We start from the raw sequence: 26573 nt of genomic DNA, 5'->3' as shown, positions 1-26573 counted from the left end.
GGCTATGTGTATTAGGTAGCCCCTAAATATACACTAATTAATGTAGGGTGAGGTCATAAGCACACATTTTAACAGGAATTACGTTGGATTTGATCAGTAGAGATTGCACTGATTTGGAGTTTGGTGCACATGAATTAGGCCATATGTGGTTTAAAGCCATGGCTCCTTTTGGTGTGGTTGGCTAGGGCATGCAACATCAATGTTGATACTCCCGTGTAACATGGTTAGCTCCTAGGACTAGGCTAGAGATGGATGATGGTATGCACACGCGTGAGAAAGTGGAATCTACAGTAGCTTTGGGGGTGGTGATCAGGGAAGCACAGCCCTGAGTCCTCTAGTTCCTCACGAACCCATGGATCGGATCTTTGTGGACCTTTTTTAACAAATTATTTACTTTTAGTTGAGGTTTGGACGCACGACTAAAACCTTTTAGTTGTTTGTTTATGTTGGATGGCACACACCTTACGACCATGCAGGGATACAATAATACATTAGCATGCTTTTCTTTCTAACGGATTCAAGTTTTTGAACACGACGGATTTAAGTTCCAAGCACATGAATGTTATGTCGGCAAATGAAATAAACGTAAATTGGTTAGAAACACAAGCGAGGTTGGGAGGATTCAATTATGTTGTGAATCGAATCAAGTTCTGAAAAGAATGAAATATATATAATGCATTATACATACTTGTGATGAGCCTTATACTATTCATTACTCGATCTTTACCTTCAAATGAGCAAGAATTTTAAGTACTCCCTCCGTCCCATAATACTTTTCCTATTTCCATTTGTCACACTTGCCAACATACACTTTTGATCGTTAATATTTTTAGTTTCGTATTAGTATTAAATGTCAAAGCTTCACTGTATTAAAGTACTCGTAATACGAATCTAATAAGATCACTCATGAATATATTTAATCTTATAGATTAGACGTAAATTAATAATTTATCTCATGTTATGAACAGTCCTGACATATCAAACGAGAGAAGTAAAAAGAAACGGAGGGAGGGAGTAACTTACCCAACTCGAATTATTAGTAACTCAAACTCGTCTCACGTTGGATTCATTTATGTCTGCAGTTTATTTAGTTAAAAAGGGGAAAAGGAAAGAGATTGATACGATATGTTATGCATGAGATAATTTGTGTGTGATTTTTGAGTATTTTCACTCAAACATTATGTTTGAGAGAATCCAAAGCAAAAGATGGTACGGGTCTTCTTTACCTATGATTACATTTTGGGTTTATTTGTGTGCTTTCGACATGTATATCAATGTACATGTCATATAATTCACTTTTCTTTTGCTTTATAGCCCAGGACAGTGCACTTCCCATACGAGTTTATAAGTTAAAGATTTGGAACACACAGTTTTCTCCTAGCGAGAGCGAGAGAAAGAGTGCCATAAAAACTAATTGAATGGAAAGAGATTCGTATTTGCTTTTTGTAACACCCCCATCTTAAAACAAGACGAGAGGTTACCCACAAATCCAAAATCTACAAACAGAGCACTAATATCCGATAAACATGAATAAATAGAATCACTAAACAATAAAACTATCTTAACAACACTAATGGTCCATAAGTCTTAGTCACTGTAACTGAGGGTAGCTCTCCATCACACAGTCCCGGATCCCCCTAAGAACCTGCCAGAAGAAGAATACGGCATGAGCCAAATGCCCAGTACGGATTGGAAGCATTTACAAAACAAGAAACATTTAAAAATATTTTTACCATCGTATAAAACAATAATTTTTAAAATAAATAGGCTGATGCAACGAAGGTTAGGATATTTCATACCGAGATCAGAACATATACAAATACACACATCATAGGGTACCTAATGTGTGCAACAAATCGGATAACGTGTACGGCATATACAACGTCACCGTCAAATCACAAATCATATCAAAACTGAACTAGATGCATCCACGTATCCTGAACATATAATCAAAATGGCCAAAGCTCCTCCCAAGAGCTAACAGAAGGATACGCCGTGACCAATCACACTGCCACGGAAGTGTCATGTCAATGGTGCCGCAAAGACATGGCTGTAGTACCCCCACAGCTGGGAAACTCGGTATACCTTATATCTCTAAGGGTTCACATAAATAAAATAGTGTTCACAATTTTAAAATCATACGGTACAGATATTTCAAATAAGCCGAACAAATCATAATTTGTATAATCTCTGAAAATCGGAGGACAAATATTTGAATATCTCAAAACCGATTTTAAAATAATTTTTGGAAGTCATGAAAAGAGTCCAAAACAGTTTAGCACGAATAGCTATGAATAAAAAGGACAAAATCCGTACGAATCAAAAATAGTTTATTTCCATGAGGAATAGCCGAGTAAAATTCGAACAGAAGTAAAACAGATTCTTTTATAGTTTGGAATACAACTGAAAAAAAAAACGATTTTGAAATAGATTGTGAGATAATTTTCAGAAATCAAATCAGTCAAATAAATATTCGCGGAACAGAGTGAAGATAAAACGAATATAACAAGTTGTAACATGAATACTGCTGAATTAAACAGGGACGAATCCGTACAAACACACCGAACAGAAAGGATCAAAACAGAGTAATCAAATTTACCTAACACTAATAGAAGTAGTGCTGAATAAAAGAGAACGAAATCCGTACAAACACACCGAACAGAAAGGATTAAAACAGAGTAATCAAATTTACCGAACACTAATAGAATTAGAGCGGAATAAAAAAATACGAAATCCGTACCTCGAAAATAGCAAACTCAAAGACTAACGAACCTCGCAAGGGACCAACTAAACTCCCGAACCCCGACTTTAACTTAAACTCCAAATATCTCCATTGTTCCAATCTGCCCAGATCAATAATCTACTGTTTTGACCCTCTAAACGATGTTTTATGGAAAAACTCAAAACACGAAAGTCGTAGAGAACGAAAAGACCTTTCTGAAAAGGTATGGCTCATCAAAATCGGAGTTATAACGAATCGGGAATTAAACAAAACGTCTGCTGATCAGATTCAGAGCGAAAACATGACCTGAATATGTTTTGGGATTTTGAGAACAGTTCGAAAACGAATCTGAGAAAACATTATGAACGAAAGTTGTAGACAATTAAAAGAGCTTTCCGAAACATCAAGAATCATCGAATTCCAATAAGAATTGAATTTACTACGAATTTTACAAGACAGTTGATTTGTGAGGATAAAGCCCAGCGAATTTTTGTAATAAAAACGAAGAGAAGGTTGGGTGACTCTCAAAAGTGTATATAAAAGAATGAGAGAACAAAATCAATATATAGAGTCTTGAAACCCTAATCCTAAACCTATCCGTTATCCGAATACAAGTCTGATTCATATTCTAATTCTATTATCTTAATTCAATTTTAAATCCTAATTATAATCCAATTTTAATCCCCTTTTTATTAATACTAATCTATTAATGTTATTCTAAAAATTACGGGATATCATATTCTACCCTCCTTAAAAAGAATTTGGTCCCCAAATTCCAAATCCCCCCAAAATCTACTCTCTAAAATTCATTTAAAAACAAGACACATGACTGAAAATTCCCCACTCTTAATCATTACTATTCTATTATTATTCATTTAAGTGGGGGAGTTTGTAACACCCCAGTCCCACATCGAGTCGTGTGGAGACTTTAGTTCAGTTTATAAGCATAAGTAGTACTACTAATTGCACCAACAAATCATGATCTTTTGGGGGCCTGTGGTGGGCTTGTGGATTACCCAAGTTGTTGCAGTTGGGCCAGTATATTTAGACTTATTTTCGGATTCGGATTTCGGGACTTGACCCGATTTTCGAAAAAGGCTCGGGATTTGACCTGGGTTGTTTCATTTTTCTTTTTCAGGTAAAAAATGGTTTCTTGATAATATTAGCTGTTCTTTGTCACTCTTGTCTCAAAAAAAAATTTTATTTTCCCAAAATACTATTATAAATATTTGACAAGTCGACATACAACATTAAGTAGAAAATAGACGGACGATGGTCTACATTAATACATGTTTATCCTTATAATTAAAAAAATCATTTTATTTAATTTTATAATTTTTAGTTAGAAAATAGGCAAACGACGAAATACATTAATACACGTTATTTTATTACTGAAAAACCGTTTCTTCAATTTTTTAATTTTTAAAATTTTGTAGTTTAAAAACTATAAGACATGTTATTTTGATGCCGATTACCAACATAAAAGTACAGGTCATTAATCTATTTCTAAATTATTTTGTTTCTGAGTAAAAGTTTAATTAAGAGAAAATAAATTTAAAAAACTATATTTTATAAAATTTTAAAATAAACTCTCTCGAAAAACAGTAGAGAGCTGGAATTGACATGGAAAGAACTAGGGGTGTGCATGGTGCGGTTTGGTGCGGTTCCGGACATTAACCGTTACCAAACCGATGAATGCGGTTCGGTTCGGTTAATCATCATTAACCGTAACCGCACCAATTAAAACGGTTTTTCGGTTGCGGTTAACCATTAGTCGGTTGCGTTTTTTTTCGGTTTTTCCACTATTATTTGCTACTCTTGTGCATAATGAATTTTTTAAAAAAAATATAAAATTTTCATGAACATGTACAATATGTTCGGTTACTATTTACTATTGTTTCTATATAAGGATATAGGAAACATTACATACTTTCATCTAAAAAAACCTTAATACACAATAAAAACTAAAACATACATATTTTGACAAGAAATTAGATGATGTCAAGTCAATAAAATTACCCAAAATCAACTAATCATGAAATTCAAATAAAAAATGTTCAAAAAGTACATAAATAAAAAGATGTAGAATAAGTTTCATAATAAAATTTGATCAGCAGATTAACAGCAGAAATATTTCTACTTTGTGGCAAATCACAATAGCCCTAGTTTTCGATCAAGCGCTCCTCCAAATATTTGGGTGCCCGGTTATTTAAGTGACTCATCAAGTATGCAAGTACGAAGAAGAACCTCCATATAAAATTAGATGTGAAATTTTAAAATGACTAAAATGATTTATTACTATTTATATATATATATATATATATATATATATATTTCGGTTCGGTTAATTTCGGTGCGGTTTTAGTATAAAACCGAAAATAAAACCGCACCACTAATTTCGGTTTTTTATCTCGGTTATTTTCGGTTTTATTTGCGGTTTGATTTTTTTCGGTGTGGTTTTTCGGTTTTTTTTAGGGTTTCGGTTTTCCCTGCTCACCCCTAAAAAGAACAAGAGTGAAGTGAAAATAGAGGGGAAAATGGGAATGGGGAAGGTGGAAGAATGAGTTGGTTAAGCAATAAATGAGATTGTAATAAATAAAGACGGTGGCGATGTATTATGTACTGTATGTTGTTGACGAGTAGAAACTAGAAAGTGTGGGACTGTGGGTGGGGCTGTGTGATTCGACAGGGACTCAACACGGGCCTTCTACGCTTCGGGCTCCCGTCTATCTCCGACTCCGCAAGTGGTGTGGGCCCTCCACTGCCTCCTTTTCTCATAGTCCATCTACTGCCTGCAGTAGGCCCAACTAACTTCCGGATCAAATCCGTTTTGCTCATTTCTTGATAGCACACCGTCGGATCACACAAGGTCGGTTAGGTTTTTTCCTATCTTGATTGGGTATTTTGTGTATTATTATTTATTACTGCGACTGAGAAACGATAAAATATTGTGGAAATGATAGTTTGTTTATTAGACTTGGGGTTTTCTTTTATAAACGAGTGAACCATTCAAAACTCAACGGATGATACATTTCCTCATGTTAAGCCTTCGTGCAGATAGTAGATGACACGGTCTTGAATATGCCTGACCTTCTTCTAATATTTTTTTTAATACTAGTAACACAAAATTTTTGTTTATTGAAAATCTAAATTGAAGGAAAAAAAATTGCCATCACAATTTATATCCTTTATTTATAAAATTCTAGTAAGCATATACTTGTTAAAGTATAAAATCCATAAAGATGCCTCCTCTAACATCTTAAAGTTTTAGATGAAATGGTTCCTTACCATAATAATGGTCGATAATCATGAATGAAAAAAATTAATGAAGCGAAACACCGTAAAATGAATACCTTAAATTTTGAAAATTTATATAGAATTGTATTCAGAACTTTTCAAAAAAAAAATTAACAAACAACATAATCGCTTCGGTTCGGATTAGTTATCATTCAAAAATTTTTATCCAGATTTAACAAATGACCCTTAGAGCATCCTCGAAGATCATCTTTAACTATAAGATGTTTTCTATTTCTCAAAAAAATAGGATCATCGTCTTATTTTCATTCCTCATTTTACTTTTAATAATAAAATTGAGTTTCTGTTTTTTTTCATAACTGTTCTCACATTGTCTAAATAATTTTCTTACTAACAGATTTTTAATTTAATAATAATATATTATAATTCTAGTTAAATAATCGAATTAATTATTATATCGGTTTTTCTATGGTGTGCCCATGTGCACATGCTAAGCACGGAAAATTTTGTGCTTAGATCATTTTGATTGGCTCCTCTCTCTTGATAATGGTGGACCCCCCTGCAAATATACCAACCACACCAATCAAAATCTCTCAAATACAAAAATTTCCGCGCTTAGCATGTGCCCATGGGCACACACTAGACAAACCGTTATTATATATCAAAAGAATATTGGGATATTCTTTAATATCCCGTATGAGATCCCAATGTTGCTGTGGATACACCGTTCTTTGCGGAGTAAGATTCACCTTGAAAAAAAAATCGTAAGATGTAAATGGCAGTTTCTAGATAAGTGGAGAGGCAGTAAGGCAAGGAGTAGGATGCGGTCGGGGGAGGGGGCGGGCGAGAAATAAATGAGAGAGAGAGAGAGGGCAAGGGAGCTGATAGATTGAATTGAAAAAAGAGAGAGAGAGAGGGGACGTTAAGTGTTTGCTGCATGTCTTTCCTCCATCTTTTCAGGAGACTCGACTCTGTCTTTTTCACTGCGGGACCATTTCACATGCCCCTGTCCTCACCTCTCTAAACCAACTTCAAACTGGGCTCTTTGTCTTTTGCATTTCAGATGACTTTTTATATTTGTCAATCTTGCAAATTCTGTAATATAAATAAATTTTAATAATAAAGGGTGGTGGAGTTTATCTATCATTTTTATTTTATTACTAGCCTTTAACCCGTGCTTCGCACGGGCGGATATATAGTTCGTAATTTATTATTTAAAATTTAATTTTTAATATCATTTTATTAGTATTTTAATATTAATGGATTGAATTTTAATTAAATTATATTATTCAATTGACTATATTTTCTCCCGATTATTTAAAAATGGACAAACTCTAATAAATACAGCCGATCGTGTAATGTCTTTGAAAGATTCAGTAATTTAATCAATCGAATTTCAACTTAATTTTGTAATTTTGGTTTTTTTTGACAATAATAACTTTTAAGATTAGAGTTAGAAAATGTTATGTAATGGTTCGTGTTTATATTGAAATAGAACACGTTAAAGTTAAAAAGAGTTATATGAAGGTTTTTGTTAAAAGAAGATATTCAAAATTGTATATTTATATCATTATTATAATTTTTTTAATGAAATATTATATGATAATGAATTGTTGTGAGTGTTTTTAGTATTTGAAACTGTTTAACAATATAATACTAATAGACTCCACATTTGTAAACTTGTAGTACCAAAAGGAGAGTACCAAACCAAAAAAACATAACTAAAATCTTGGACTACAAATTATACCCATGTTGGCTTATTATAGTATAGGATATATATCTTTTCTGTTATAAATATCTTTATTACATCCACCACTTGGTTTATCTGGTTTGCTTTTGTTATCTAATAGTAGAAGACAAGTATTGGACAAGAAGGTGATCCCAGAAGCTGAAAATATTACTCACCCTCAGGCCTCAGTATTTATGTCAACCTAGTATAACTGACTAAAGTGAAGGCATGCCCTAATGATTTCTGGGCCTAGCTAGCTACTATCTCCATGGCTTCATCTAGATACTCCTAAGAACATGTTCATTCTACCTTTGACAGGCCTAGCCCATCTAAACCCTCAGGTTGGGCTTCTTCACAGCTATCCTCCTCTTTCTACCTGCGTTCCTCTAGACAACTTTCTCACAGTGCTTCCGTCCCCTGGCTTGTTTGGTTTTGGATCGGAACTCTAGCATGTATTTTGAAATTTTTATAAAATATAATTTTATAAATTATTTTAATTTTTCTAAACAAAATTTATATATTTAAAAACAATTTATCTATAAATAAATTATAAAACTATATTATACATATCTTAAAATCCGTGCCAAGCAAGGGAAAAAATCGTAAAGCAACAAAGGGGCGGGGATTAATTATTTAGTCTATGTTACTGGACTACTGCCATTGATCATTAACCTGAAAAGACATGTTACATGCTTCGATCCTAAGTTTTTTTCCAAAACCAGAACCAATCTTAAAGTCTTGCTTCTTTCATTCTCTACGATATTTATTCAACACCTTTCCTTAAAAGCAACACTAATCTTCCATGTATTTGTATTTGCTACTAGCACCATGCCACTAAAGCTTATATATAAACTCCATGCCCTTGGCTTCATTTCATCACCTTCTTCATTCCATTTCTATCAACACTCTCTCATAGATATGGCATTCTGCTTATCATCCAAACATTTGCTCCTCCTCTCATTTTTCATCGCAATCTTCTCCTCCTCGGTGCTGGCTCGTGATTTCTCAATCGTAGGGTATGCACCGGAGGACTTGACAAGCGTCGATAAATTAATTAATCTATTCGAATCGTGGCTAGCAAAGCATGCCAAGAGTTACCAGAGCATTGAAGAGAAGTTGCATAGGTTTGAGATTTTTAGGGAAAATTTGGTGCACATTGATGAAACAAATAAGAAGGTGAGCAGCTATTGGCTCGGGCTGAATGAGTTCGCAGACTTGAGCCATGAAGAGTTTAAGAAGATGTATCTGGGCCTCAGGGCTGACTTGTCTACAAGGAGAGAGTCCAGTTCTGAAGATTTCATTTACAGAGATGTTGTTGATTTGCCCAAGTCTGTGGATTGGAGAAAGAAAGGAGCTGTCACTAATGTCAAGAACCAGGGTTCTTGTGGTAAGTTTTGCATACAAATATTCCATTTTGATTCCAAATTGAACGATATCAGTTATTTGTACAGACAAAAAGACAGGTTCCGAAGACAAATGTTATTTATGTTACGTGACTCTTCATTTTGCTTCAAGAACCCGCATAAGACATTCGATACGGAGACGATACTTATTTTACGTCAAAAAAATATAAAATTTTCAGGAAATTGTCGAGCCCGATACTCGGACACGTATCTGTATTGGACATCTTTAGCTGAGTCCGGGTGACACAGTTAATATGCACGCTTAATATTGCATGAAAATATTGAGATTGATCAATATGCAGGTAGTTGCTGGGCATTTTCGACAGTAGCTGCAGTAGAGGGAATCAACCAAATTGTGACGGGGAATTTAACAACATTGTCGGAGCAAGAGCTAGTTGACTGTGACACAACCTTTAACAATGGCTGCAATGGAGGTCTAATGGATTACGCATTTTCCTTCATAGTGTCCAATGGTGGACTTCACAAGGAGGATGACTATCCTTACACCATGGAAGAAGGCACCTGTGACGAGAAAAAGGTATACAATAAACATTCTATCTCTCTGTTAACGATGTTCTGGGAGAATTATCAGATCAGTCTTTCCCCATTTCCTTAATGCAGGATGAATCCCAAGTAGTGACTATTAGCGGGTACCATGACGTGCCACGAAACAGCGATGAAAGCTTAATTAAGGCGCTTGCAAACCAACCATTGAGTGTCGCGATTGATGCCTCAGGCCTCGACTTCCAGTTCTACAGCGGGGTGAGCTACCTAGCCAGAGCTAACACATTTTAGTTTTTATCCATTTCTACCTGCAGAGTTAACTTAGAAGATTTCGTATAGGGTGTATTTGACGGGCATTGCGGAACAGAGCTGGACCATGGAGTGGCTGCAGTAGGATATGGAACAGCAAAGGGAGGAGACTACATAATAGTGAAGAACTCATGGGGTCCGAAATGGGGAGAGAAAGGTTACATCAGGCTCAAGAGAAACACAGGCAAGCCTGAAGGCAAATGTGGCATCAACAAAATGGCTTCTTATCCCACCAAATCCAAGTAGATTATTCACCATCCATCCATGCTGCTTGTTTGATGTTCACTTTGCTCACTGGTTTTCTTTGAATCAACCGCTGTTTCGATTCTTCTTCTCAAAAAGATGAATATTTAATAAATTTCACATTTCACTGAGGGGTGACAAGAAAGTAAAGCCAAGACTGAAGATGTTCAAGTATTATTAAACACTGCAACTAATTTCCTGTACAAATGCCAAAATTTGGTTTTTAGTATTCGCATCAATCAAATTCAGTGAGAACTTTTCATTCTACACAGCATCTCGCAGACAAATTAAAACTTATCATTATAATAAGGCTTCTAGCGTGAAAAAGGGAGTATTTTAGCTATACAGTACCAGAATATCTTAAACATGAAGAAACAACACGCAGCATCAGAAACTCAACACAAGACCAGATGATTAAGATGTTTCAGTGGCTCAATACAAAGTTTTAATATGCAAATGTAAGATGGAACAACGCACGGAAATTCCAAGTCCTAGACAGATATATACCGAATGATGCAGCAACTACAAGTTCAGAATCTTAATTATGTGTTGATTATTAGATATTACTCGTATTTAACAATGACAGCTTCAAGAATGCCATCAGATCTGAAGTTTGGGAAAAACTGCCTTGGATCGACAGGTCCAGGTAGCCTAAAAGAAAGTGTGAATGGACCAGGTGGACACTGTTGCTGTACTTTCATCTCAAAGACTCGGGCATGCCTTGAAACCAAATTTTCACCAGTTGTTGTCACACCTTGAACATGGACCTTCCCATCACGTTCAATCTCACAGCTAAACTGACCTATCATCAGTTTGTAGAGTCATGAAGAACATGCTACTTTTTAAGTGAAACATATGATGTCAGTTACAGAGAGAAGGATTTAGGTAAGAGCTATACTCTGATGCAAATATGACAAGTACAAGTCTGATTGAGCAAAATACTGCAGTGAGTGGTAACACAATAATTCATGTTGAATATTCTCAATGCAGGAAACAGATATGATAATAGAAAAAATAATATCTCATTCTCAGGCATTCCTTTGGACAATCAAACATGGTTTTAACTGAATAGTATACTACTTTTGGCTTCTGAGGAGAAAATAGATCATATTCCATAAACCTAAAGGTAGGATGCAACTTCACAGTCCATGTTTCTTGTTCCGCTAAAAAATAACAAGCTCAGAATCAGACACACACATAAGGTTCTTACTAAAGTATATAACGATTACCTTGATCATGTATGAAGACCCCCCCCCCCCCCCCCCCCCCCCCCCCCCCAAAAAAAAAAAAAAAAAAAAAAAAGAAGAAGAAGAAGAAAAGAGGAGCATGTATGTCAATGATATAATACATAACCAAATCAAAAAATATCCACACAATGCAATTGTGTTGTGCCATCGGAAACACGATTAGAAGGACAAAGACCGGAGCCACTTTCTTCCTTCTTGTAAATCATTGTCTTCTTTGGTAAGATAAGATATAGCATTGCGAACGAATTCTGTTTAGGACTGTTTCTATTCAATCCAGCATTAATGTTCTGGCAAAGTTTCTTACTAGAACCCGGATTATCATCAATTCATCATGTAGAAACTTATTTAAAAAAAAAAAAATTGATGTAACAGATTGTTTAAAATAAACGGGAAAAAATTACCAGGATCTTTCTTCACTCCAGGTAGCGCAACTCGAAAATAGTAGGCAGTCTTGCTAGCACCAATGTCCACAGCTCCAACAGATGGTCCAGTTCCAGCTCTTTTAGCTGTTCCCATTAAGATAACATTAGCCTTGAAACTACCTTCATCTACATTGGGAGTGGATACAATTGGCATTATACAAGGCCTGTTCCAACTGGATTTTGGAAATATAGATAACTGCATAGTCTCAGAGCTCGGCCTCTCACTCGAGTTGAATTGTGCCACAATGCTACTATTTCCTGGAAAGTAATTACTCCTGTTTGCATTTGTTGCCCCCACTGTTTCTCCACAATATTGCCATAATACTAGCTTGGAAGGTTGCGTCTCCATTTCGAATCAACAGTAACGCTTGAAATCCTCTAATACAAACAGAATTTGCTCTTGTAAGAAATATCTTATACTGCTGTCCCATAATTTAAGCAAAACAATATAAAGATCTCTACTGTCCTCCGTACTATTTATGATTTAAAAAACTACTAACGAAAGTTCTGATAGACAAAGAAGTTCATATACATAATTTTATAACTTTAAAACTGGTCAAGTAAGAATGTGGAATAGGAGTCACATAAGTTCACTAAGAAAAAGTAGCAAGCATAAGAAAGAAGAACAAACGAGTTTAACTATTATACATGATTCGACAACCCTGGAATTGGACAAGAGCCAGTGTACAATAAGCGATGCACAAGTTTATTGGCGAAATCAATACATCCAATGACAATAACGGACAAATAAGATGAAAATTTAGCAACTTTTGGAAACTTCTGATGCAAGCATGAGAGTTGCCCAATTTACGGTAGTTGGGTTGTAGGAACGACTATATATATATAAACTGTAACATACATACTGTGGAGGGGGTATACTTGACATGTACATTAATTAGTAGGGATACGACACAGATCCTTAACCTAGCTTGTATTCAATACGTCTATGTATTTATCTATATAGGAATTTCGTACACAATTGGAATTGAATTTTGTCCCTCGAAAACAAACTTATATTGTAATTATGCAACATGATACTGAGTTAAAAGACAAAGCATCTTAGACATTTTACTAAGTAATAATCAAGTTCACGATAATCTAAACTACCATATTGATCGGTTATGCACTGTTTGTCTGTTTGGTTAGGAAGAATAAAATTGTACTACTTGCCCAACGCACCATTGTAGCAATAACTGTTCTTTCTTCCTCCTACTCGTATCCTTTACCAATATCCGCGACCTCTTGTTGTCTTAGCTCTCCCTCTTAATTCTTTTTTTTGACCTTAACTTACATTTTTCCATTTCAAATTTTCCTCATTAGTCATTGCATACCTTCCAACCAAATGGTCTCGGGGAAACATGCTATATCATTGCTACAAAAGCACCAACTTGATCTATGGATCATAAGCTACTCTACAAACCATGCAATATCACCGTCACCGCTCGACATTCAGACATGGGTAGAATTACTCAACAGTTCAATTTGGGCCATATACATGCAGTCTTGATATTGTTGAGTCCAACACTAGGGCATAGAGGGTGTGTCCACAAGGTCAACAGCGAACACGTACTATAAATTGACAATTTATACCTCAATTTAAAAGTTTGACCGCGTTTAAATTAACATATGTTGCAGGATCTTTTTAATTTATTAAACATTAATAATTTTTGACACTACCAACTAATTTTGTGGCTATGTCCTTGCTTGGATACATATATATTTGGTACTTATGGTCAAATTTAGGCAACAATGTCTGTAGAATATCTAGTAACTGCAATTCAGAATTCAAGGGATTGAGTACAGTGCTGCTATTGATCTATGGATATGCATATCGTTTAGACAGCTTAAGAGCGATGTATCATGCTGCAAAATGCACTTCTAAAGGGTTTCCCTTTGTTCTTCCTCTTGACTAGTGTTCCACCTTCCCAAGAACACCATTGATTGTGACAGACGTGTATCGATATAGCTCATTGAATAGATAAGGGATTCTTATGATCCTGCGAAGGAGAGCGGTAAAATAACTGATCCTTCTGACAAAGATATATACTAACCTTATTACTTGACGACTATTCACCAGAATACTAGAGCTCGTCCGATGCACGTAATTCATATATAAACATCTGAACAACTACTTATCCCCCCCACCACCCCCAATATACTTTATCAAGTAGTCCATGACAAAGGAAAAAGAAACATGTCCTCCCAAAATAGAAAAACTCAAATCACGACTAATTTTTTTAGAAATTTCTGCTGATCACACTACTCATTTAAGGGATGATACAGTTAAAGATGTCACTCGTCGTTAAGTTCATATATTACACAACTCTAGCATCACAAGGTGAAGCCGCACGACTACCCTATGCGATGTGGCATTAGAACCGTGGAAGGTCCATAGGGCGCAAAAGCTGACTATATGTATTAGCGCTACGTGGCATCCTAGCACTAACATTTTCCATTAATGTCGCCTATAACATAATAACGCATTTAGCAAAAGAAAAATCTCATCTATAACATTATTCGAAGCTAATATTGACTAACTAAATTTTAGTTCTGTACACGGCCAAGGGCATAAAAAACACCTGTTACATAGTGTTAGTGGTCTAACGCCGCAGATTCCCATACATAATGCAGCTAACCGATAACAATTGCCGCCTAAATTCAAAATAAGACACAATAAACCCAACTCTAGGAATGCAAAATAGGTGAAGTAACATAGAACATCAAAGGACTAAAGTCAAATACTTTATCCAAACAAATCAAAATCCGACAATCACCTGTTTAACTCACACCATTTATCACAAAGCTTGTCCAGCTAAGACAGTTTCATATAACACACTAAACCAAAAAATTAAAATATTTAAAAGCATCAATAACTATTCTTTCAAGATCATATTTAACTAATGGTTCTTCTTTAAATCAACAACATGTCTTAATAGATGAATACCCTGGACTCACATACATACAAAACATGGTATTATATGTGACAAAGAAATACTTACAGATCAAAAGGGAGATGCAACACAAGCTGCTATCGATCACACTTAAGTTGCCAACAGAACTCTTGTTTAATTTCCTTTTTAGGCCAAGTTTAGGTTGATTAATAAAACCCTAAAAATGATTTTTTTTGTCAGGCCAAGGAAAATGATTTTATTTACATATAAATCTCTATTTTTTTTATTAAGAAAATGCAGATCAGTAGTAATTCTCTTTTGGACAGGATTTTCAGCAAATAACATCTTTGATCATTTTTTATATCCTTCGAGAAATCGTAAATAAAAGTTCGGGGTAATAAATTGCGTCACAGCTCTAATTTTACAATTTTCTTAAAAAATCGATCAATCACCCCATCAGGCATCAACTGCACACAAATACAATTATAATTTATATTTTCATATAGATAGGTTTTAAATAAAACAATTATAATATTGTGAATTTTGGTGCTTTAAAAATAACATTTTAAATATTCCCTCTATTTTACAATAACTATCTTATTTTAATTTTTCATGATCAAACGAAAGTAATCAAATTTAGATCGAAAATTGTATTAAAAAATTCAGGAATCTAAAAAATTATTATAAAATATATGTAATCTAATTCAAAATATAATTTCCAGTTTTCTTTGGAATGGAAAAGAATGTTTGTTTCTTATTCTTTCAGAACTTTAGGTGGTAGGCATTTCATAAGTTATTCTATGGATCCTCCTCAGTTTACAGTATTGGTGGCAAAGTTTACTTAAAATGCTGCGTTTAAATCACTGCAGAACAGAGATAATACTGGCGCTGGTATTTGATATAAAAAAACATGCAACATTATCATCTATGCAATAACGCAAGGATCTTAAATGAAACATACAACAGCTTAAAAACACAGCTACATCATGGGGCTTAATTGTTAAGACCATCTAATCTAATACTACTAATATGCAATTGGTCCTAGCAAGAATCTAAGTCATAAGCTGCTGCGGCAGCGTTTCGGATCATTAGGCACTCACCAGTTGAGTCAAAGTCATTCACTGGAGCACATTATTTTTTCACAGCTAAGATACATTTGGAGCTAACATTACAAACTTCTTACAGTTTGACATCACCAGAGAACTGTCATCAGTGATCTCATGCCTGATCACTGAGAATTCAAAGGAAAGATTACTTCCACGGCATGCTTGACATTCCTTGATAATTACTGTTGTTCAATGCTCCTGTGTTCTGGTTGAGTGGGCTCCCAGGCCCACCAGATGATTCACTGAGAGTTCCGCGTGACTGTGGGCTGTTAGGACCAGGAGCACCACTGACCGGATTAAGCTGTGGTGGAGAAGATAAAGGTTCCATCTGGTTGATTGTTTTTGATCCCTTTTGTCCGTCCACAATAAAACTGCCAACAATAACCTGCAACAGAAGACAATAACAATTTCAATGACGTAAAGTGCGAGATGCCTAAAAAAAGAAACACATTTGCATAGACCAACGTCATAGAGTGGTCTAAAACAACTATTAAGTTAAGTCAAAAAAGAAAACTCCTGAAGAGTTCTTGTTAGAGATGTGCCTTGTTCAACATTTCTTACATACCTTAATCCCTTTTTAGAATTTCACATAATGCTCTGATACAACGACCAGGGAACGAATATTTCATAACCAGAAGAAAAATCTCTAACATTTATGGTAATCTGTATACTGGACTAACCCGTCTCTAATAAATTCTTAAAATAATAGATTCATGATATGTTGTTCTAGTGAAGACCAAAGTAACAGTGTTTAATTCCCAATTATCTATGTAGGCAAACTGTATAGAGACCAAAGTTGAATATTCTACTTGCCTCTGCAACAACCATCCAACTAGGTGCATCCCAATCACCACAATAGTTGAAAACACAAAACAGAATAATGGACAATACAGGACAGAATACTTAGTCAATTTATCAATGCGTGAATAATACAAGATAGTGAACAGCTCAATACACAAAAATTCAGAATTGCTCATATATTTGGGTATCTAGAGAATATAGTTATAAGAGATTCATGGCAACCTGAACAGGGGATGCAGCTGTGAGAAGACCTGCCACACAACCACCTAGAACTCGTCCATCTGGTCCAGATAAAGAGACACTTAATCCACCTGTCCTGCTTCGCTGACCACCTACCTCAGATAACAAAAATGAACCAGAAAGGGACAAAATATCAAAACGTCCCTGCACAAAGATAGACAACTTTATAATCTGGATACAACCAATAAAATGGCTGAAATTACGTGAAGAGATACATTAGAGCAATAAAGTTGAAGGTGGACAATCCTTAGTCAATAGTCATGAACCCGGGGACGCTCAGGGAGGTTTTGGGGGGGGGGGGGGGATTATTATCTGGAGGCTACTCATAACTGCAGTGGAAACCCCCCGCTGAATTTAACCTTCATGTCTTCAGTGTCGATAAGATTCACAACATTAATGCCCGTTGTTTGTATAATTATACTTCCAGTCTTCACTTATGAGAGTAATTATAAAGATTTAGGGCAGAGGAGAGGAGTGAGGTAACTATAGATATGGAATCAATTGTAGTCGTTTCTTTTATTTGAGTTGATCAATTAAGTTTTCGGGGCTTATACACTAATAAAAAGTAAAAGAAAAAATTAAATAGAAGGAGAGTTAAGATAAAAGTAGAACAATGTGTGAGACAGAATTAAAGCAAATTATAGTTGCAAAGAATAGCAAAAAGCAAGTAAAATAGGTAGAATAGAACTATAATTAAAATTAGTAGAACAAAAAATAAACAGCATAAAATAAGAACCAAAATCAAATTAAAAGTAGTTACAAAAATGAAGAGAAGAATAAGTATAGAATAATATTATATTTAAATTAAATGAATAAATATAAATACAAAGTAGAATAGATATAATGAAAGGAATAAAAAACAAATACAAAGGAGAGTTGAATCTTAAGTGCTATAAGAAAATCTCATATGAACAGAACTATGACAAAAGTAGAGATTTAAAGCAGACCATTAAATAAAAAATTATGCATTTATTTGTTTAATTTGCTGGACTATTAGTTGAAAAAAAATAGTAAATATCTTGACATAAATTCACGGGAAACAACATATTGAAATTTGTCTATATTAGCCTATTAGGGTGCACCTCTGGTTAAGACACATACAAATTACAAAGAAGTCCAATGTTTGATTATCCTTAGATAAGAAATAAAATGTTCAAAGGATTGCTATATATTGACCTGATACTAGGTTGGAGCGAAGGACTAGATTATCGAAATTGGATAAATTAGTAGTTATGAAGATTTATACAAACCTCATATGTTGCAGTGCCACCAGAAGTTGCAGCCTGATGTAGAGTTACATTCGATATGGCACCATTTGCTGATAAAATGCATACAGCCCTAGGACCGTTCTGAGAAAATGCCATTATTTTCGATGATACATCCTGAATTAAGATATAGACTTTTAGCTACATCGCTGTAACATGTATAATGTATACAATTGTTCAAATTATTATGGATATATGTAAACACTTGCACATATTCAAAGTTAATGATTTTTCATACAAACTGTAAAACTGCCCATCTTGAGAGGGGGTAATCCATTGCTATGATATTTAAAAGGGCTTTCACAGTTGTACTACTTGAAATTTACAATTTTAGAGCATGTACAAGTTGGTTATGCAGAAACCAAAGCATATACATTTTTCGGCCAATGATTACCATTGCTTCAAATTTTACACGGATCTTTAGTTAATCATAGATATCCTGACTGTTAGAAAATAATATATGTAGCCTTTAGAAAAATTCAAGTATAGCATAAACTAATACAGAGTTATCTCTACCCAGAAATGCTGGTAGTATGTACCTATTTGTTTAAGTTTTAAGTAAAAAAATTACTAGAAAGTAACATTTGTTACCATGCACATACATATACTTGCTTTGAATATTTGTTAAAAGAAAAAATAATTAAGATGAAGATCTTTTTATAAACAAAGAAAAGTTATTGTTATGCACATGGAACTTATCAAGATACAATAACATGTAAGCTGTCTCAGCAAATTCACTTGATAACATCACACATTAGTCTGTGCATGAAAGATCAGAAAGACAAGAAAGAGAAGTTTCACATCTGGTGCACTAGCTATGATTACAATCAAAATCCATATTAATAGTAATTATTGATAATTACCTAATAATAGAAGAAGTTCTGAGAAGTTCAATGGTAGATGCAAAATGGCTATAGCCATTGCTATCATACGGCGCCAAAAAGTGATTTTTGGTGCTAAAATAGAACTTGTGCTCCAATGCTAAATGCATTTCACAACCAAATAATTCCATATTTAACTAATTTTGTCCAACTCAATTAAATTCATTAAAGTACACCTACTTGCATTTCATTTGTGGTTACTTGACGAGTTGGCTAGATGCATATATGCATCCTTGGATGCAAATTTGGCACCACGTATGCATTTATGCATCCAAATATGCAATTCCTTTGGAGTTGATATCTTTTACATTTGATGCCAAACTATGACAATGGCATCACTTTTGATATTGCATTGGACTTGCTCTTAAGTTCTTTTTAGCACCCACATCACAGGAATCAGTTATGATATTTTTTTAATTAATTGTACAAGACAGAGGAAGAATTTCAAGAAGTTCTACATGAAGGGCAAACCATTCTTACATCAACTTTATCAGATGCAAGCACGATAAATAATGAAACTGTCATGGTAACTAATGTTCATATTTCAATTAAATCAGTTCAATATATAAAGAAAAGCAAAACTATATTCTTGTAAATATTTTTGCAAAAAATTGTGAATAATAACCTCTCCAACTTTGACATCAATAATGTGTGGAGTGAATCCAATTCCTGGTGATGCTGCAAAGTTAGAATCTGCATGAAATTTGGAGATATCAATAAGTTGCAGCCAGTAAGAGAACTCTAGGTAAGTGGAAAAGTTTCTAAACAGTAAAGCTATAACAGTCCACCCTAATTTAATACTATAGTTATTAGTTACTCCACTTTGCAACACTTGTATGCTGGGTGAAAAGGACACTGTTACCTTTATCTTGAGAAGTTATTGTTACAGGGTTAAACGTGTTAAAGAACTAACACAGATTTCGTGTTTATGTAGGTTAGTTCATTAGAAAAGTAACAATAAGTAAATAAGGGGAGAAGATGAAGCAACATAAGTGAAGTTCATATGAACATGCTGATTAAAAGACATAAAGAGAAAAACTGGGACACACATATTTCCAAATCCCTATATTTCAAGGAGAAAAAAATGCAGATCTACACAAAATTTAGAAGGAAGCACAGTACTATCCTTGCTATTATTATTTATAATTAGCACTACTCGTAAAATTTAAGAGTTGAAATCTAAAAGAAGAAAAAAAAAACAATTTTTCGCCTCACAGGATGGCACATGTATAAAAAATTAGAAGTAATTCTCCATATCACAGAAAAAAGATAAAGACATAAAACTTTCAAGCCATTGCAAATTCATGTGAAAGAAACCACAAAAAGCACAAGGAGACACTAAAACTAAAACTAGAAAAATAGTATTATCAGATATTGCACCAGTCAAAAGTCTCACACATCTGTGCAAATACTGAAATACACACGTCTAAAACACATATATTTGGTTCTAAATTCAATAAGCAAGCTTCAGAACATAAAGGGCATATAAGTAATATCACACCAAAAGATTCTGGAGTCAGATGGAGCAGATCCAAAGTTTCAGCAGTGACCATATCCCCCACTTCTTTCCAATCTCTCAACTATAAAACATATAATTCCTCCACTCATAAAATATGAACATATCCTACCGTATTCAATAGTTCTAAATTCTAATATAATATTAACCGTAAGTCTACACAACACATTATTCATATATAGCACACTTGATAAGAACATTATTCAATTCAACCACCTTAAACCTAGAGAAAATGAAGATACAAAAAACTAGTCGTATCGAAAAGCAAACACCCCGGGAACAATTAAAACATTACACAAGAAATGAAAAAACTAAAAACAGATCAAAATTGATATTCACCCGCGTGCCACGTATATGTCTAATCTCATATAATGACAAGGGTTCACACATAGCATACTTATATACAAACACACAAGTACACAAGTGATGATAGCAAAGAGGCTTTACCCAAGGCATTATTCAAATGCTGCTTCTTTTTGGAACCAGGTGGTCTACCCCTGCCTTTCTTGGGTGAAGATCCCGAGGCAGAAGCTACAACATTCTGCGACGGCGGGGACTGCAGCGGCGGCGATGACAGGGGCCCACCAGAAAAATTAGCAGGTGGTGCAGAAGAGTGGGTCAACAAGCCCACTGACCCATCAGGCCCATACTTTCTGGGCCTCCCTCTCTTCTTCTTCACAACCTCACCCATCACATTCACATTCATGTTCTGCTGCTGCGGCGGCTGCACGGCGGTGATGGGCGGCGCTTCGACGGCGGGGTCGGAGGGGAGCTGATACTGGGGAGGTGCGTTCGGAAGCGGCGTGTAAGTGGCTGCGCCGTCCGAGGTATACGAAAGCCGCATGTTTTGTGACGACGGAGAATTATGGCCGGCGACGCTGCTAAACGGCGTCGTCATGACGGTTCCGGTTTCAGATCCCGACATAATTCATATAATTACCGATTTGCCCTTCCACAAAATCTACCTGAAAATTTAGACCAGAAACAGTTGAGACCAGTTTAAACTTTAAACTAGTTGTAACATCTAACTCCAGCAGTTTCAGTGCATATACTTGCATATTAAGTACTCCCTCCGTCCCTTTTTATCTGTCCATTTTGGAAAAAAAAACACACACCAAGGAATAATTGATGGTATGAACTTTTTTCATTAAATACCTCTAATTAATATCTTGAAAATGGTGGAATACCCCTACTTCATGTCTTGAAAACATGAATTCAACCAAGTTTTAAATAAGTCAAGCCTTGAAAATTGAAATTATGGAGATATATTTGAAAAACTATCATTAAATTAGTTTTGAAAGTATAAACGGACAGATAAATAGGGACAAATTTTTACTTTTAAGGTGGACAGATAAATAGGGACGGAGGGAGTACTATAATAATCGTATAGTTTTTCAAATTTTGCATCGGATCAGGCAAAAAGATTGTTCAAATTAGTCTGAATTATAAATTTCCGATATAATAAAATGATTAAGAATTTACTGTTCAGAAAAAGGGGAAAATAAGCAAAATAATAAAACTAAAGCAAAAAGGTCTTTAAAAATTCTGAAAAACTTACAGATAAATATGGGAAATTAAGAAAAGCAGCATCAAAGAAATGAGTGGGAGATGGAAGATAATTAAAAAAATTTAGGGTTTGTGAGTGAAGACCGGAAAAGGGGTAGAGGCTTTACTTTAAAGAAATTGTTGTAGATTTTGTACGTATTGTTATTGTTTCGTGTGTATGTTGTATATATTGAAATTATTATAGGATTTACTTTTACGATGACTTTGGGTCCAAAAGCTGTCACATATTTGCTTTCTTACCAAAAATTGGAATTATATTTTGTCCTTCCTGCTCAAAGTCATGTATAGAAGCAGCATGTTTCCCAACTCAGTTTTTTCTTTGTTTATGTCATCATTACGAGATCCATTACCCATTGTTTTGCACGGGATAATTAATGAAGGAAGCTTTTTGAGCTATGGTTGGAATGAGAATATAAAATTGAGAGATTGAAATTATTTGATTGGTTCGACAAAATATGGATTAATTTTATATGATTTATTTTATAATAATTTTAAATAGTTCTAGTTATGTAATATCTTTTAAAGTCTCAAAACATGATATAATTTTTTAATTTAAATTAAGTTCAATAAAATATATATATATATATATATATATATATATATATATAAATAATATTAGAAATAAATGTTAAGGAAATTTAAGCTGGTATACAATATAGAAGGTATATAATATTTGAGCATTAAAATTTTGAGATTTCTTTTAAGGATTTCTAAAAATGCAATTTTTTATTTTGACTATACTTGTACAGAAATAATTATAATTGTTATACAACCAAAATCAATTAACATCAACAAAAAAATAACTTTACTGTTTTTAAAAGACGCATTTGATTATAAATTGTATAAAAGAATGAAATCTAACTGTAGATGACTTCTAAATATATTTAATTTAGATTGACTAGTATTACTTTATGTTGAATAAACCATGTGAAATTTTATTTTTATGGGAGGATAATAAGAATATCCGAAGATTTTCTAAAAACAATAATATCTATAAGGCTAAAACACCACCGGACTAGAGAGAGGAGAGAGAAAAAATGGCGGTAGCTTCGTCGTTGCAGTTCATTCAATCTAACAATCTGCTTCTTCCTCGTCCTCAACCCCTCAACACTCTCAAAGGTCAACACTGTCTCATACAATTCTTCTGCATAAAAAAGATTTCATCTTGATAGATTCCTCATTTCATCTTTATTGTTTCTTTAATTGTGCAGATTACAAAATCTCAAGTGCTATCTGCTGCAAGAACGCTCAAATTTCAAGGTAACTTAACTCTAGTGTTAAACTACTCAACCCCATCTCAGAACTATTGTGTGTGTGTCTGTGTGAGTGTTGACATGTTGATGCATATTATAGCTGTGCTCCCATTCAAGATGAAGCTCAAATTAAAAGAAGAGAGGCATTGTTTCAGACAGTCTTTGCTGCTTTTTCTTTACCTTCGATTGTTCCACTTGCAATTGCAGAAACTGGTACCCTTTTTCTGAGTTTTGTTTGTCATTAGATTACATGTGAATTCCGACATGATTTTCATTGTTGTAGTGTAGTTAACAAGCTATAATTGTACAACTGTGATTTTACTTTTTTCTTTGAAATTAATTCGTGCGACTATGACTTGCCAGCTGTGGCTGAGGAATATCGCACTTACTCTGATGATGTCAATAAGTTCAAGATATCGATACCTCAAGGTAAGTTTCGTACAAATTATATTCATGTCCATAATTAATTTGCTTATGGTAAGAAAATTAGTGTATGTATAAACTTTAGCATTACAAAAGGACTTAAATTTCTACAACATCGCCGTAAGCATACTCTTGGACATCCATAATGTTGATGGATAAATTTGATCACTGCATCCAACTATTGTTGTCCGCAGATTGGGAAGTAGGTACAGGAGATGGCAACGGATTGAAGTCAGTGACTGCATTCTACCCTGCAGAAGCTTCTTCCTCTGGTTCAAGTGGTAACTGGTTAGACTTACTTTCTTAATTCAACCCCCTTTTATTGTCCACAAGATTTATTGGTGCGTATACACTGCTTCAGTGAGTGTTGTAATCACGGGTCTGGGTCCGGATTTCACCAAATTGGAGTCTTTCGGGAATGTTGATGCTTTTGCGGAGAATCTGGTTGGTGTTTAGAATTTAAACAATCTACCACAACCCTTTTCTGGTTTATTGTAATCTCATCTGAACTTCAACTTCATACAGAAAAAGTTGTTTTGTTATTTGTTACATGTTACTGATGCTTTCCCGCACTTAATAGGTCAGTGGATTGGACAGAAGCTGGCAGAGGCCGCCAGGTGTAAAAGCAGTACTCCTTAACTCTAAATCATCCAAAGGTCAATTTTCTAAATTTCTAGGATGTTATATAATATATAACTACTGTCAATCACCATGAAACCGTTTTCATTTAAGACGATTTACTTATCAGTTTCAAGCTTTAGGGTACTTGCCTACTTGGGGATTTTTGGTTTAGTGCATCTACATCTCATCTTGTTTTCTTTGTGGCAGTGAATTTGTTGCATTTCACTGATTAATAAGCACATTGGCGAAACAAACACGATTTTTAGGTTTCTTTGGTATAAAAAACACTTAAACGGTCTTTAAGTTGTAAACTACATATCAAAATAAAAGAATTCAATGTTGTAGATGGCAAAGGACAGAAGGTCTGTCCACATAGTCTTTGTTGGCTCTAACATCCTCTAATTATTTTATCTAGAAAGGGTCATTCTCATATAAATTTACAGTGGTGGCCGGTGCTGTAGCAAGCTTGACCAAACATTAAAGTTAGGATCTTTACAATTTCCATATATGCTCAGGCTTTTACTTCATAGAATACACCTTGAAGAATCCAGGTGAAAGTGAGAGACATCTTTTTTCAGTGCTTGGTGTTGCAAACAATGGTTGGTACAACAGATTGTATACCCTCACAGGACAGGTTGGTGTGAGATAATCAGTTCTAAATTTAATAATATTTCATACATCTGATCGGAAATTCTTTATTCCTGACCACAATGCTTTTTTTGTAGTTTGTTGAAGAGGATGCAGAAAAATATGGTTCAAAAATCCAAAAGGTAAGCTTCAGCCTTCAAGTACTACCTTTCAGTTAATCTCGCTGACAGAACTTATATCAAAACTTCAATATATTCTCTCTTACCGGCTTCAACTGTTAAAACTTCAATGCAACTTACTGTTATTTTGAGTTGATCAATTAACCTCTGCGTAAACTAGCACCGAAGAACAAAACTGTCATGGTCTGTAAAATCAGGTATTCAATACTTCAAATCAAATGATTCTTTTTTAGTAAATTTTCCTAGTTATTTCTAGCAGAAATCTGTTATTCCTTACTGAGGAATAAAAATGATTCTTTGATTGTATTTTTTATGGTCTATCTAGTATTTTTTATATTTAGAAATCTAGAATCTGGATCCTTAAAAACGGCCCCATAGAGAGCAGCTATATGTTTGTAGTGGTTGTTCATCATGTGTGGCTAATAAGCCTACTACTAAAACAAAAAGATCAGGTCATCAAGGACAAATATTTAAGTGAGCCAGCATTATTAACTAGGAAGCAAGCGAAGTGAATCATATATGAAGTACTGTAGTTGCCAAGTCTAGTTACTGAAGTTTCTAGTCATGAATATGGTTCCTATTTGTGGTTTTTGTTTAATTTCTCTCTTTGGTCCCTTTCAGGTTGTTTCATCCTTTCGGTTCATCTGAAAAAGTAGACACAGGGTTTTGTAATCTATGACTTATACCATGACGAAAAGTTCTGTAGAGTGCTTGCACATCACGGAGGCTCGAAGTAGTATAATTTTCCCAAGTAAGCAGTTTCCATACCAGACTTTTTATTACTGCCAGTAAATTCAATAAAAATGAGCTGATATCATAATGCTGATGCTCAAGGACTACTAATTATTGTTGGCTACCCTCGAAGGGTAGAATTTTACTTAGATTAGTTTCCACGGAAAACTAAAATCCATCTTGTAAAATGATGGTCTCTGTCATACAAGAAACCAACTCTGGTTCATATAGCAGTTTCTTCCTTTTATATATCGTAGAATTTTTTTCATTTTTACTCCTTGGTCATTTCGCAGTCCAGTCAAATCTAAGGTCGCAAAGAAAGCCAGTTCTTAGACGAGTTGAAAATGCCAGAATGGACTTGCTTATTATGACTTTTGACAATTACATCAGTTTCCATTGTTTGTGTTATATTTTTCAGGGTATTGCGGTGAAGCTCTATCGACGAGTGAACTATGTCTAGAAGTGCTAGATAAGTTTGTACAGAAGCAAATGCTGAACTTCATATTTTTGAAACTAATAATGTAATCCTCTTCAGTTAAGACCTATCCAAAGTTCAAATTAAATATTCCTGAGTTCATACTGCATGCTGGGTTTTGTAGTTCAGATCATATGCCATTACTATATACAAGGACTCCCCTCTTTTTTGAGGAAATGAAACCCAAGCAAGGTTGCCAAAT

At 34.6% G+C, this 26573-nt stretch overlaps 4 protein-coding genes across 7 annotated transcripts; 2 read left to right on the top strand and 2 right to left on the bottom strand.

Moving 5' to 3' along the window:
* The first annotated feature begins 8577 nt into the window (after window positions 1-8577).
* LOC108219467 (cysteine protease XCP1) lies at window positions 8578-10432 on the top strand. Its single transcript, XM_017392937.2, has 4 exons — window positions 8578-9093; window positions 9412-9647; window positions 9731-9871; window positions 9953-10432. Exons 1-4 carry the CDS (start codon window positions 8625-8627, stop codon window positions 10166-10168), a joined length of 1062 nt encoding a protein of 353 aa, XP_017248426.1. The 5' UTR covers window positions 8578-8624; the 3' UTR covers window positions 10169-10432.
* Window positions 10433-10552: 120 nt separating this feature from the next.
* Window positions 10553-14991, bottom strand: LOC108219468 (increased DNA methylation 3). Of its 2 annotated transcripts, none has more exons than XR_010291372.1 (3): window positions 14834-14991; window positions 11814-12212; window positions 10553-11003 (listed from the first exon to the last, which is right to left on the bottom strand). XR_010291372.1 is itself a non-coding variant. In XM_064092319.1 (3 exons), exons 2-3 carry the CDS (start codon window positions 12181-12183, stop codon window positions 10729-10731), a joined length of 609 nt encoding a protein of 202 aa, XP_063948389.1. In that variant the 5' UTR covers window positions 12184-12210; window positions 14834-14966; the 3' UTR covers window positions 10553-10728. The 2 variants fall into 2 exon arrangements, 1 of the variants encoding a protein (XP_063948389.1); XM_064092319.1 differs by having other exon boundaries at window positions 10553-10967; window positions 11814-12210; window positions 14834-14966.
* Window positions 14992-15598: 607 nt separating this feature from the next.
* LOC108216162 (AT-hook motif nuclear-localized protein 10) lies at window positions 15599-22248 on the bottom strand. Of its 2 annotated transcripts, XM_017388850.2 has the most exons (6): window positions 22093-22248; window positions 20982-21499; window positions 19644-19711; window positions 18123-18254; window positions 16855-17016; window positions 15599-16216 (listed from the first exon to the last, which is right to left on the bottom strand). In XM_017388850.2, exons 2-6 carry the CDS (start codon window positions 21457-21459, stop codon window positions 15977-15979), a joined length of 1080 nt encoding a protein of 359 aa, XP_017244339.1. In that variant the 5' UTR covers window positions 21460-21499; window positions 22093-22248; the 3' UTR covers window positions 15599-15976. The 2 variants fall into 2 exon arrangements, with proteins under 2 accessions (XP_017244339.1, XP_063948592.1); XM_064092522.1 differs by lacking the exon at window positions 22093-22248 and having other exon boundaries at window positions 20982-21582.
* An 812-nt stretch (window positions 22249-23060) lies between these two features.
* LOC108219208 (psbP domain-containing protein 3, chloroplastic) lies at window positions 23061-26499 on the top strand. Of its 2 annotated transcripts, none has more exons than XM_064091789.1 (11): window positions 23061-23219; window positions 23312-23360; window positions 23454-23566; window positions 23717-23782; window positions 23971-24057; window positions 24138-24220; window positions 24357-24432; window positions 24913-25031; window positions 25123-25167; window positions 25786-25915; window positions 26315-26499. In XM_064091789.1, the coding sequence occupies exons 1-10, from the start codon at window positions 23138-23140 to the stop codon at window positions 25810-25812; spliced, it is 747 nt and encodes a 248-aa protein (XP_063947859.1). In that variant the 5' UTR covers window positions 23061-23137; the 3' UTR covers window positions 25813-25915; window positions 26315-26499. The 2 variants fall into 2 exon arrangements, with proteins under 2 accessions (XP_063947859.1, XP_063947860.1); XM_064091790.1 differs by lacking the exon at window positions 26315-26499 and adding an exon at window positions 26190-26307.
* The last annotated feature ends 74 nt before the right edge of the window (window positions 26500-26573 follow it).

The sequence above is a fragment of the Daucus carota genome, chromosome 4 (genome assembly GCF_001625215.2).
Source record: "Daucus carota subsp. sativus chromosome 4, DH1 v3.0, whole genome shotgun sequence".
NCBI classification, from domain to species: domain Eukaryota; kingdom Viridiplantae; phylum Streptophyta; class Magnoliopsida; order Apiales; family Apiaceae; genus Daucus; species Daucus carota.
The sequence above is the reverse complement of the archived record's forward strand: the minus strand, read 5'-3'. Positions and strand labels throughout refer to the sequence as shown.